This window comes from Spermophilus citellus (assembly GCF_964194105.1).
Source record: "Spermophilus citellus genome assembly, chromosome: 1".
NCBI lineage: Eukaryota > Metazoa > Chordata > Mammalia > Rodentia > Sciuridae > Spermophilus > Spermophilus citellus.
Window position 1 is genome coordinate 1,295,909 of NC_138182.1, and position 12,617 is coordinate 1,308,525.

At 48.6% G+C, this 12,617-nt stretch overlaps 1 protein-coding gene across 2 annotated transcripts in view; it reads left to right on the forward strand.

Moving 5' to 3' along the window:
- Nucleotides 1-1,373: 1,373 nt before the first annotated feature.
- Nucleotides 1,374-12,617, forward strand: part of TUBGCP3 (tubulin gamma complex component 3) — a gene marked incomplete at its 5' end in the record, with an annotated part of 71,457 nt that continues 60,213 nt past the window's right edge. Inside the window, one exon of one of the 2 annotated variants that reach the window (XM_081297333.1) lies at nt 1,374-1,578. In XM_081297333.1, coding sequence (XP_081153459.1) covers nt 1,374-1,578 — 205 coding nt within the window. The remainder of the gene's footprint in view (nt 1,579-12,617) is intronic. The other variant, XM_081297331.1, reaches the window with a different exon arrangement.

Here is a 12,617-nt window from a genome sequence, read left to right on the forward strand (position 1 = left end):
TGCAAAAACGAGAGATCCTATTAGAGCTGCTATGGGAGCTCCCTAGCTCTGTGATTGTACCTGAGGTTAGAAATGCAAAGACCAAAACTGGAATGCACTCCTGTACTGCCTGTCCCAACTCAATCTTTGTAGTCGTGCTGCTACATAAATACCTGGCTGGAGCAGCTACTTAATTTTTCAAGGTCTTCCTACCAACCAGCAGCCACACAAAATAATATAAACCACTTTGACACTCCATGTCATTGATTACCCACGTGCCATTGATTACGTGTCAACACACTGGAGATTAGACTTGTGAGCAATCCAGTCCTGGAATGCCCTCTTAAGGCTTGTGAATGCTCAGAGTCCCTCTTACTACCAAGGACTGTGCTGGGTATCAGCCCAAAGCAGAAACCACACAGGAATTAAACAGAACTGGTTAGGAGGGTGACAGAAGCAGGGGGCTGGGGCTGGTGAGATGAGCAGGCAAAGCCCCTACTGCTCAGAGGGCAGGGAAGACGGTGCGAAGAGCTATTAGTCACCATAGTGACATTCTGGAAGCTTCTGATGGAGCAGTCTCCATGCCACGAAGAATAGGCTGACAGTAAGATGTTGCCCGGGAGAAAGCATCTCATCCTCACAAAGACAGTGTGCTATGAGCGGGTCTCTTCTTCCTCCCAGGTTTCCAAGGCTGGCTTCCTCTGGTGGAACCCTGCAGGAGGCCAGCGTTCTCTCCCACACAGAGCAGGGCAGGGCAGCACGGACAGTGGATCTAGAGCAAAAGGCAGACGACGGCATGTCCTCCTCTGCTGCCCCATACGCCCCACCAGGCAGTGATGATTCGCTCCACCAGGCTGTGACACCATCCCCAGGTTTAATGTTGAGGACACGCGCTCTGTTCGCTGACCACGCTGCCCTGGGCTGCAGACCGTGCTTGGCGGGAACGCCGGGATGATGCCCCAGCTCTTCCCGTCGGAAGCGTTCCTGGTCCACGCAGCCCGGTCTCCCGACCTTCCCTCAGGTAGCTGGACATTAGTGCACTGGCCCCGGGGCCGGAGAGTGCCAGCGAGGGTAAGCAGCTGGACACACCGCAAACGCCCCGCGGTCACTGCCTGCTCTGCCCACGTACGGATCCAAGGACGACAGTTAACCGGGGAGGGGGTTCGCGGCTGGTGATTCTACCCCTCAGCTCACGCCCGCGACCCCCGGCCTCTGCTTAGGAGGGGCGCACCCACGGTTAAAGGCCGTGCACTCCTTAAACAGTTTCCATCAGAAGTGTGGCGCCAACCTCCACCTGCGCAGTTTAACCCCGCGCGCAGACTGCGGGCTGCAGCCTGAGCCCCGGCGCGCGGGCGGAGGCCCGGGACCTGCGGCGGGCGAGCAGCGCACGCGCGATGCGGCGGGGCCGCGGGGCATTATGGGAAGCGCGCGCCGGGGGCCGCTTCCGCGAACATGGCGGCGCCGTAGCCGGGGCCCAGGAGCCGGGGGCGCGGGGCTGCCGCCGAGCACAGGACTGGCCGATGATGGCGACCCCCGACCAGAAGTCGCCGAACGTGCTGCTGCAGAACCTGTGCTGCCGGATCCTTGGCCGGAGCGAAGGTACGCGCGTCCCGAGGCCGCAGCGCGCCGCTCGGAGACGACCGGGGTCGGGGCGGCAGGGCCGAGCCTGGCGGGGTCGCGGGGCAGGGCCGAGGCGCGCGGGGCGCGGGGCGCGGGCGGCGGAGCCGGGCCGGGCCGAGGGCCGGGGTCGCAGGGCCGCGTTCGCGCCCACGGCGGCCGGGCGCTCGGCGGAGAGCGCGCTTCCCCGCGCCCGGCTGCTCCCGCCCGGGTGGGCGCGGGCTCGGCTGCCCCGGGGTTGTCGGGGCGGAGGCCGCCGAGCACGGCCGACGGCCCCGGTGCAGCTGCAGAGCCGCCCGGGCTGAGGGCTCCGGGGGAAGCGCAGGACGTCACCTCCTGGCCCTGGTGCGGGGAGACACCCGGCGCACCGCGAGGGAACGTCACCGGAGTTGAAGCGGCTGTGCCACTCAGTCCTGAGGCTCCGCAGCGAAGAGATGAGCCGTTTTGAAGGATGGCTAAGCCGCTTAGGTTTAAAATGCCGAGAATACTCGTTCACCTTCTTTCATGGTTTATGACAATTAATGCGTGTAACTTGTGGAATGCTCCGTGGTGACCTAAGGGACAAAGGATGAATGATTTTGTGTCACTCCTATTTGGCTTCATCCGGTTCTTGCTCCACTTGGCCTCCTTCCTGGACAGTACCAGGTGCTGGAGCTACCAGGATACAGTCAATCCCGTCACAGATCCCACTTTCCAGGGAGGCCGATCAGTGGAAAGTGACTGCGCAGAGGGCAGGGAAGCCTTCGTGAGGCTGAGAGGAGCAGACTGTTCCAGCCCCGGAGCCCCTGGTGGTCTTCAGTGCAGAGGCGCATCAGGAGAAGTCAGATTACTGAGGTGCCTGGTTATGGCTTTCCCCCTTGATCGTATGTTTTCCTTTTCTGTGATTCCAAAGTGTTTTCTTCCAGGGATAAACCACACATTTATACCTTGTCGTCATCACAACTGGATTTTAAAGTTCTTCCTCATGAGCTAGAGTAACATTTCTAAACTTAAAAATTCTTTATATTGGGACTTTTTGATTGACCTATAAGTTTCACCCCTTCTAGGAGATGGAAATGCTTCAGTGAAATTCTGCCCTCTTATCTGCTAGTGTAGATTGTGTCCGTGTCAAGAGTCAGTAGGCTCTTAGTGAGATCCAGAGGGGCTCTCAGAATAAGATATTTCAGGAAGCCAGTCTCTGCTCTGTCTTGGACATTTTTGATATTGATCATTGCACGTTATGCTACTACTTACTACAACATTTTGTAAATGTATTTAGTAGCTTACCTTATTCTGTCTTTTAAACTTCTCTGTCATTGAGCAAAGAGCAATATTAATTACTGCCTTTATAACTTGACATCTAAAAAATTTAATTAGTGGGCATTTTGTCTGCTAACTCCCCAGAGCATTTAATTGCCTCATTTTCTAATGATATGTTGCAAACACTTGGCTTTATGCTCTTGAAATATGTTGCTTTTTAATACAGTGAAATAAAGACATAAGAGATACTTGCTACTTTTAAGGTGAATTTCCTATTAAAGTTTCATAAGGCTTTTTTTTTTTTTTTTGCTACTGGGGATTGAAACCAGTGGTGCTCAACCACTGAGCCACATTCCCATCCCATTTTATTTTTTATTTTGAGACAAGGACTTGCTAAGTTGCTGAGGCTGGCTTTGAACTTGAGATCCTCCTGCCTCAGCCTCCCAAGCCACTGGGATTATAGGCATGAGCCACTGCATCCCTCCATAAGGCATCTTAAAAAAAAAATGTGTACTTGGCTTCAATGGACCTTCAGAAGCCAATGTTGCTTAATGATTTTATAAAGTTAACATAATCATTATTTCCCATGTGTCAATCAGCTTCCTGTTACTATGAGGAATACCTGAGATAATCGACCTATAAAGAACTTTATTTCGGCTTCAGTTTTGGAGGTTCTAGTCCACGATCGGTTGGTTGCGTTGGTCTGTGGTGAGGCTGCTCATCACCATCCAAATGCGTGCTGGAGCACACTGCTGTCCTCTATGCTTTTAACACATGGGCCTTTTGGGGACATTCAGAATCCAAACTGGACCATCACTTTCCCAACATCTAGCACCTGTAACTTTGCTTGAAACAACATACTGCCAGTGATGTGAAGACCCCACTTCCACATCCCTGCCCTGCTGGAGTGCATTCTACTTGTGTCTTTGAATAGGCAGTATTTCTCTCATGGAATCAGTGAGGTTGATGGTGGCGTGCTTCAGCTGTGACAGAGCAGCACTTCTCTCATAATGCTGTGTAAGCCTCAGTGCTCCTTACCTTGTAATCTTCAGTTGTCCCATGGGGCAAAGAGAAATTTTTGTGGGAAACAGACCCATCTGCCATGTTGCTTGGGACTAAAACAGGGTCACTCTAGGGGAACGGGGCTGTGCGAAATAACCACACAAGAGTCAGAAATACATTTTTCTTTGGGGGTGCTGTGACGGCTTCTCTGTCCTTAAGGGTCTGCAGAAAGAGAGAGAGAGTGATCTCGAGTGCTGACCCCTTTTATTGAGGAGAAACCATTCAAATGAGGCAAGGGGTCAGGTTTCAGGGGGCTGAGTCTAGCTCCATGATGTCTGCTGTCAGCAGGTTGACTGACATCTAGGTAGGCCACACCCAAGGGCAGAGTAAGAGAAGGGGACACACAAAGGGCGTTTCCATGGAATATTCTGTCCCAAACAGAGCAAGGGAAACAGGTGAGCATAGCTCGACCCATGGGGCTGTAGGAAGGCACACATGAACACACATTTGGTTGTATTATTTCTACCCTCAAGATCGGGGTCTACCGTCTTCAGCAACTTAAGAGTAGCCAGATCATCCGGGGAATGACCGACAGTGCCTCAACCTATCAGGAGGGGAAAATGCTGGCACGTGACGTGACGGCCTCCCAAACCTGTCTAGAAGCAGCAAGCAGCACTGGGAGAGGAGGAGAATTCCAGACCTTATTTTATGCCTGTGGACCTAGAGGAAAACAGAAACTCCAAATTCTGAGCCCTGATCCACAATTTTTCACGATATTTATAGGTTATTTGACCCATCCTCTTAGACTCATCCCATCATTGTGTATTTTTCCTCTTTTTTAAAAAAATTCCTAATCTGTGTGGCTGAAGGCCTTGTGCAGGGTCTTTAGCATGAAGCATGCTGACAGAAACAGGTAAGAAGAGAGGCTCTGCCCAGGCACCTGTTACATTTCAAGAGGGAGTAGTCAGATTCCTGGGATAGTTATTTACAATCCAAAAGATAGGGACCCTTGGTTAATTAGACTTCTTGGAGAAAGGCTGAGAGAGGGGAGTGGAATTGACCTCTTCCCCAGCATTGGTTTCTTACCATAATGTTTTTGTAATTTCATTTCACACGCAGGTCTGGTTTTACTATCACAAAATAAAGGGGAGTTTACCTTAGATTAGCATGGCAACATGAATGTTCAGGTATGACTGTAGTGTACAAAGTATCAAAGTAAGTAAGACCCCTATGAGTCTACTCCCAACTGCAAGGAGTGTTTTCTTGGTGGTCCAGTGTTAGGGACAGAGCTGCTGTTGATTTTCTAAAGTGGTAAATGATGTGTAATGCGTAATCTTGCTTTTGAGTAAAACCATGTAATCTTTCTTTTGAGAATATGATAATTATACTCTTGGGAAAATCAGTGAGTGTTAAATGAATGTTGAAACGTATATTAAAGGTAAATTGAAATATTTATCAAATGTCTAAATGGTCCTCCGCATCAGTGGGCTTTGGGTCCACAGATTCAACTGATCACTTTGCATTTGTACTGAGTATGTCCAGATCTTTTCATCAATTCCCTAAATAATACACTGTAACTACTGTGTAGAGCATGTGCATTGTTTAGGTTATTATACATAACCTACAGATTAAAGTATATACATAGAATTACTTAACTATTATGTTGTAAGTTGTTAAAGTAAGTCAAGATTTAAAATTGTCATGGCTTATAATATGGTAACCCTGGATAGGTGTAACCTACATAGACAAAAACTCTGCGGGGTCCTGAATCTAGAGATTGTAAAGGGGCACTGAACCCAAAAGCTTGGATACCACAGGTCCAGAGCAGCCTTTTGTGTTAGAGCACTATGTTTCACCCAGTGCCGGCACCTCGGATCCCACAGGAGCCTAAGCAGGTTGGTGGGTGTGGGCAAGGGAATGGCAACCAGGCAATTATGGAGGGCACAAGCATTTTACTGAACTGAACATTTGTTACTTCTTCATCCTGAGCTTTCTGTGTAGTCCCTATCAGCTGTCACTGTTGGCCCCCTGCTGGGGACCCTGTTTCTGGGTGTCCCTGCTCCTGGGTGTCCCTGCTCCTGGGTGTCTCCGCTCCTGGGTGACCCTGCTCCTGGGTGTCCCTGCTCCTGGGTGTCCCTGCTCCTGGGTGCGGTGTCCCTGCTCCTGGGTGTCCCTGCTCCTGGGTGTCCCCCCTGCTCCTGGGTGTCCCCCCTGCTCCTGGGTGTCCCCCCTGCTCCTGGGTGTCCCCCCTGCTCCTGGGTGTCCCCCCTGCTCCTGGGTGTCCCCCCTGCTCCTGGGTGTCCCCCCTGCTCCTGGGTGTCCCCCCTGCTCCTGGGTGTCCCCCCTGCTCCTGGGTGTCCCCCCTGCTCCTGGGTGCGGTGTCCCTGCTCCTGGGTGCGGTGTCCCTGCTCCTGGGTGTCCCCCCTGCTCCTGGGTGTCCCCCCTGCTCCTGGGTGTCCCCCCTGCTCCTGGGTGTCCCCCCTGCTCCTGGGTGTCCCCCCTGCTCCTGGGTGTCCCCCCTGCTCCTGGGTGTCCCCCCTGCTCCTGGGTGTCCCTGCTCCTGGGTGTCCCCCCTGCTCCTGGGTGTCCCCCCTGCTCCTGGGTGTCCCCCCTGCTCCTGGGTGTCCCCCCTGCTCCTGGGTGTCCCTGCTCCTGGGTGTCCCTGCTCCTGGGTGTCCCCCCTGCTCCTGGGTGTCCCCCCTGCTCCTGGGTGTCCCCCCTGCTCCTGGGTGTCCCCCCTGCTCCTGGGGGTCCCTGCTCCTGGGGGTCCCTGCTCCTGGGTGTCCCTGCTCCTGGGTGTCCCTGTTCCAGGTGTCCCTGCTGGAGGCAGGTGCACTGTGCATCTGCATCTGGGGGTGGCTGTTGGCCCTCCTCCCACTCGCATCTCCAGTATCCTCGTCGCAGCCCTTCAGATAGGTGTGTGTGCAGAGCAGAGGCCTTTAATCTTGAAGGTCAGTTTGTCCATTAAAAAAGCCGATCATAACTTGGTTTATGATCAGATAATCTTGATCAAAATTTTGGTAACCTTTGACACATGCTAAAGATTTCTTCTTTTTGTTGCTGTTTGTATTTCTATTTTCCTGAGAGGACTGACACTTTACTCTTACGTGTGGTACATCTGGGTTAATTTTCATATGTGGTGTAAGTTGAGGTTTACATTCTAATTTACGAAAAACTTAAAAAAAAATGTTTCAGTTGTTTTATTCTTATCTTTAAGACTAAGGAGTTAAAATGGAGGTTTAAAAAAATATCAACAGCATGGACCCACTCCAGACCGGTGAAGACAGGATTTGTGAACCAAAACCAAAATCCAAACAAACCGCGGCAGCAGCGACTTTGTTTTAGAGTGATTTGGGGGTGGATAAATACGACACACGCACAGTTCCCACACGCCCTGCCACGCTCCCGTGCTTGGACACTGCCAGCAGGGCTGCAGCCCCCAGTCCCAGAGAGCACTTCCACATGAACAAGTCTGTGCTGTGTTTTGCTGCTTTCTTACCCTCCTGCCGCTTGCATTCCAGCGTTCCCTCTCATGGGCCACAGGGCTTTCGTCCTCAGGTCTCTCTGCGCTCCTCTGGACTCTGTGGATGCTGGGGTTTCTCAGAATCAGTCTTTCTTTTCTTTCTTTCTTTCTTTCTTTTTTTTTTTTAAATAATGATTCTGACAGTATTTATTTATTTATTTTTGGTACTGGGGATTGTATTCAGGGGCACTCGGCCACTGAACCACATCCCCTGCCCTATTTTTTTATTGTTTTATTTAGAGACAAGGTCTTGTGGAGTTGCTTAGTGCCTGGCTTTTGTTGAGGCTGACTTTGAACTTGTGATCCTCCTCCTCAGCCTGATGAATTGCTTGAATTACAGGCTTGAGCCACAGTGCCCAGCTGATTCTGACAGTTTTGAAGGTCAAGGTCACTGCATAGAATGCCTCAGTTCTGGTTTGTCTGATATTTTTCTCCTGGGCTGACTGGGTCATGTATTTTTGGGAGAAAGCCCACAGAGATGAAGTGCATTTGTGGTACTTCATCTAGTAGGGGAGACTGTCAGAGGGCCTGAGCCTGTTGGTGTCAGCCTTGATCGCTGGGCTGGGCATGCTCCTCCTTACAGTCCCTCCCGCCTTCTGTCCTGAGCCCTTTGGAAGAAAGTCTTAGGTGCAGCCTGCACCCCCCAGTAGAGAGAGCTGTGCTTTGCCTTCTTGAGGTGTCAGTATCTTCATAAATGATTTAGCCCTCATTACCTCTTGAGTTTCTGTGGGATCAGTGCCAATATTCCTTCCCCTCTTTTGTTTTTGTATTTGCTTCTTGTTTCTCTTGGTCATTCTGGTAGAGGTTTATCAATCCTACCTTATTTTTTCTTTCTTTTTTATAAAGAACCCAACTTTTGGATTTGTTATTTTTTTTCCTTCTATGTTTGTTTTAAATTTGATTGGTTTTGCTCTAAATTTTAGTATTACCTAATGCATACATTTTTTCTGGATTTTATTGTGTAAACTGAGGTTGTTGATTTGAGATCTCTCTTTTATGTCTTCCTTGTCCTTTCATGTTGTAAATCTCCCTCTAAGTGCTGTAGTATTATATGTTTAGTACATTTTGTGATACATTATATTTTCATTTTCTGTGAATTTTCTGATTTCCTTTGAGGCTTTCTTTTTGGCCCACATATCATGTGCTAATTGACCTCCAGATACTTGGAGATTTTTCATATACCATGTTATTCATTTCTAGTTTAATTTTGTTAGTGTTGCAGATTTTGCTTTGAATAATTTCTAGTTATTTCGTGTTCTAAAGGTGGTTTTGTCAAATGCCAAATGTCTTCTTTGATATAATGAGAGCAACTAAGAATAGAGCAGGGAGGAAGAGCAGGAGAAAAAGATTAACATTAAACAGAGACATGAGGTGGGAGGGAAAGGGAGAGAAAAGGGAAATTGCATGGAAATGAAGGGAGACCCTCATTGTTATACAAAATTACATATAAGAGGTTGTGAGGGGAATGGGAAAATAAACAAGGAGAGAAATGAATTACAGTAGATGGGGTAGAGAGAGAAGATGGGAGGGGAGGGGAGGGGGGATAGTAGAGGATAGGAAAGGCAGCAGAATACAACAGTCACTAATAGGGCATTATGTAAAAATGGATGTGTAACCGATGTGATTCTGCAATCTGTATTTGGGGTAAAAATGGGAGTTCATAACCCACTTGGATCTAATGTATGAAATATGATATGTCAAGAGCTTTGTAATGTTTTGAACAACCAATAAAATAAAAGAATAGGAAAAACGAAACCTGTCCAAAAAAAGCATTAATTTTCTAGTTGTTTTGCTAATACAAGCATCCCCCCCCCAAAAAAAAAAAATAAAGGTGGTTTTGTGACCCCTGATCTGGTCTGTGCTGACAGACCCTTCCCATGCACACAGAAGAGCAGCGTACTGTGTCCTTGTCAGGGGCATTGCTCTGAGTCCCTGCTACTCTGCGTGGTTGTTAGAGCAGTGGGTTTTCTCTCCCCTGTTTGCTCCATCCTGAGGCAGGCCCCAGCCTCTCCAAGCATATTTGAGAATGTGCTTCTCTGTCTCCTCTGTTGCATGTGCCTCCTGCGTCTTAAGCTCCCTCCCACTCCCTGGTAGGAGGAGTGTGTACCTTGAAGTTGTTGTCCCAGTGAATTGGCTTTTTATTTCTGTGCAGTGTCCTCCTGTGTCCTGATGGACTTTCTGGGTCTAGTTTGTTTTGCCTATTGGTTCCTACCTGGTTCATATTTGTTCTGAACAGAGTTTGAGTGATCTGCCTTTTCTTGTCCTTTTATTTTTAACTGTCTTTATTATATTCTGGGTGGTTTCTTCTAGGTGACATCTAGATCTAACGAGTCCCCTCTGCTGTGTCCTTCCTTCACTCAGGCTCCCGGGATGCTTGGTCATGTAGGTCTAGTAGGGGCACAGCTTTGTCACAGCACTCTGAGGGACTGTGGTGGGTGGGGCATGATGGTGTTGGTTTGCCGACCTCTGCCCTGCTAGCCGCTCCGTCTGCCCTGTGGTGGCCATCTTGAGAGGACGACGAGTTCCTGCCCCTTCCGAGCCTCCCTGGCACTGTGGAGGGCACTGTATTTCTTCTTGGCATCTGTTCCCAGTCCTGGCTGACCTTGGATTTCACTTCTGCTGCCTTCCTATCAGTCATGCACCTCTTCACAGTTTGTGAACCAGTCTTGGACTTCATTTCTGCTACGATTCTTTGCCCTTGTGGTCTATGCCTTTTTAAATAATTGCCTTATTCTCAGTTTAGTGGTATTTCTGAAGGGGGTGGAGGCCAGCGCCATCTTTGTCTAGGGGTGTTGATACAAACGGCCGACTGTTGGTGGGCGAGCCTGGCTTTCTCTGTGTGCCACCTGGGTGCTGCTCAGAGGCCTTCTCAGAGGCCTGCTTCCCAGGTCCTCTATCTGGATTGTGGCTTTTTCTGCTACTTTTTCGTGTGATGATCGATTCAGTTTATTTTTTATCCTCTAGAATTTTTCTGACTCTCTGGTCTGCTGCTGTCTCTCCCCTCTTTTTGATGAAACTCTAGTTTTATTCATTCATTCATTTCATTATAATTTAGTAGCTTTTCTGTCTTCTCAGTTAAGATCTTGGGGAAGGTGGAAGGTAGACTTGTGCACCTAGCCTGCTTTCTTGACCTCAAGGCTGGGTGACTGAAACATGGCCTATTGGTCATAATCGTTGAGAGCCACGGCCAGGTCAAGATGGTGCCTGGCATTTTCCCAGAGGGGTGGCTCCTGCTACCCCGGGTGCCTGCTACTTTTGAGTTCTTGCGGAGTTCCTGTTGAGTTCCTGTTGAGTTCTCACAGAATTTGAGTGGAGTTCGCTGGGGTTCGGGAATAAAGTTCGTTCCTGCTTGAATCTACAAGTGGCTCGTGACCTCCCGGTTATTTGTGCCCAGCCAGACTGCGGCATTTGGTAGCCCGTACGGGGAACGCCTGAAACATGGGGGTAAGTGAAACTACTCGCCCCTGAGGGCAGGGCGAGAGAATTGGTGGCCATTTCAAAAAACAATGTGTTCTTGTTTTGATTTGTTTTGTTTTTGTTCCAAGCTGCCTGTCCCTAGAACTTTCTCAGGCAAACTGGGAAAAATGGTTGGCTCAAGGTTTGAAGTTGTTCGGCCCTGATGAAGAGATAGAGATAGACCACGAAAATACATTCCAAGAAAATAGGAAAATTGATACAACGATTTTTTTGTTCCTTTTTTTCATTCTGTTTCGGTTTTGTTTTGTGTTATCTTGTTGGGTTGCGTTATCTTTGTAGGAGAAATGTGAAATTAAAAATTAGTAAAAACCTAACCGAAAGGGTGTTAACTAAATTACTAGAGGAAGGAGGCATCTCAGTAAAATCAAGAACAGTTAGGGCATACGTTAAGACGATACAAATGTGTAGCCCATGGTTCATTAAAGAGGGGCTGTTAAATATGTCACAATGGAACCATCATGGTGAAGATTCAAAAAGGATAGAAAAGGAAAGCCCAGGAAGTCTGCCACTTGGCACATTACCATTATGGACGTTGATACAATCTTGTTTGCTTAGTCAAGGAGAAGACATATTAGATCAAGTAAAAGTGGAAGTCTCTTGAGTTAGACAGGGGAAGAGAGTTTAGAGAAGGAAAGGCTATCAGGGGACAAGTTACAACGGGAGGATGCTACTAACACCTTTCTATCACCAGAGGGCGTAAGTGTCCAACCAACAGCTCCACCTATGGAGACAACATATGCTGAGTGGCCCTCAACCCCCCTAGTTGATAGATGGGATCCTGAGACAGGACTTCAAAGATTAGCATGCCCTGTATTTGAGGCGGCAGGAGGACAGCGACTTCACCATGCTTTAGATTTCAAAACAGTGAAGCAGCTAAAAGAGGCTGTAACAATCTATGGTCCCCAAGCACCCTTCACTGTAAGCATGGTTGAATCCATTACCCACTTGAACATGACACCAGCAGATTGGACTAGTATGTGCAAAGCTGTGCTACATGGAGGACAATATCTGTTATGGAAGGTTGGCAATCAGGAATTTTGCACGGAGACGGCTAGGCGAAATGCAGCAGCCGGTTATCCTCAGAGAAATCTAGATATGTTGTTAGGAGAGGGACCTTATGAGGGTCAGCTGCAACAAATTAGATATGATCCTGCCATATACTCACAAGTCGCTTCAGCCACGGTTAGGGCATGGAAAACATTATAGGGGCATGGAGATTTACAAGGTCAATTATCTAAGGTAATACAAGGAGCTAACGAACTTACACTGAATTTGTAGATAGGCTTATACAAACAGCTACTAGTTGGGGATGTAGAATAAGCGATGCCATTAATAAAACAACTAGCCTATGAACAAGCAAATAGATGGTGCAGGGAGGCCATTAGACCATGGAAACATGGAGATTTAAACACATATATTAAATTATGTAGAGACATTAATGAACAGGGGCAAGCCTTGGCAGCTGCAGTACAACAGGCTTTAGGTGCCAGGCCAGAAACATGCTACAATTGTGGACAAACAGGACATTTTAAAAGGAGTTGCTCCATAGGAGGCGGGTTTAATAAAACTGTATGATCAAAGGGGTAGAATACTGGATATTTTCCCACGATGCCGAAGAGGGAGACAGTGGGCTAATGAATGCCATTCTCATACTACTGTAGAGGGTACTCCGTTGTCAAAAAACGGACAAGGACCAGGTGTTTACCCACGATATCGTGGAGGAAAACATTGGACTCCATTGCCAAAAAACTGATGGGGGGCCCAATGCTCTGGGGCCCAC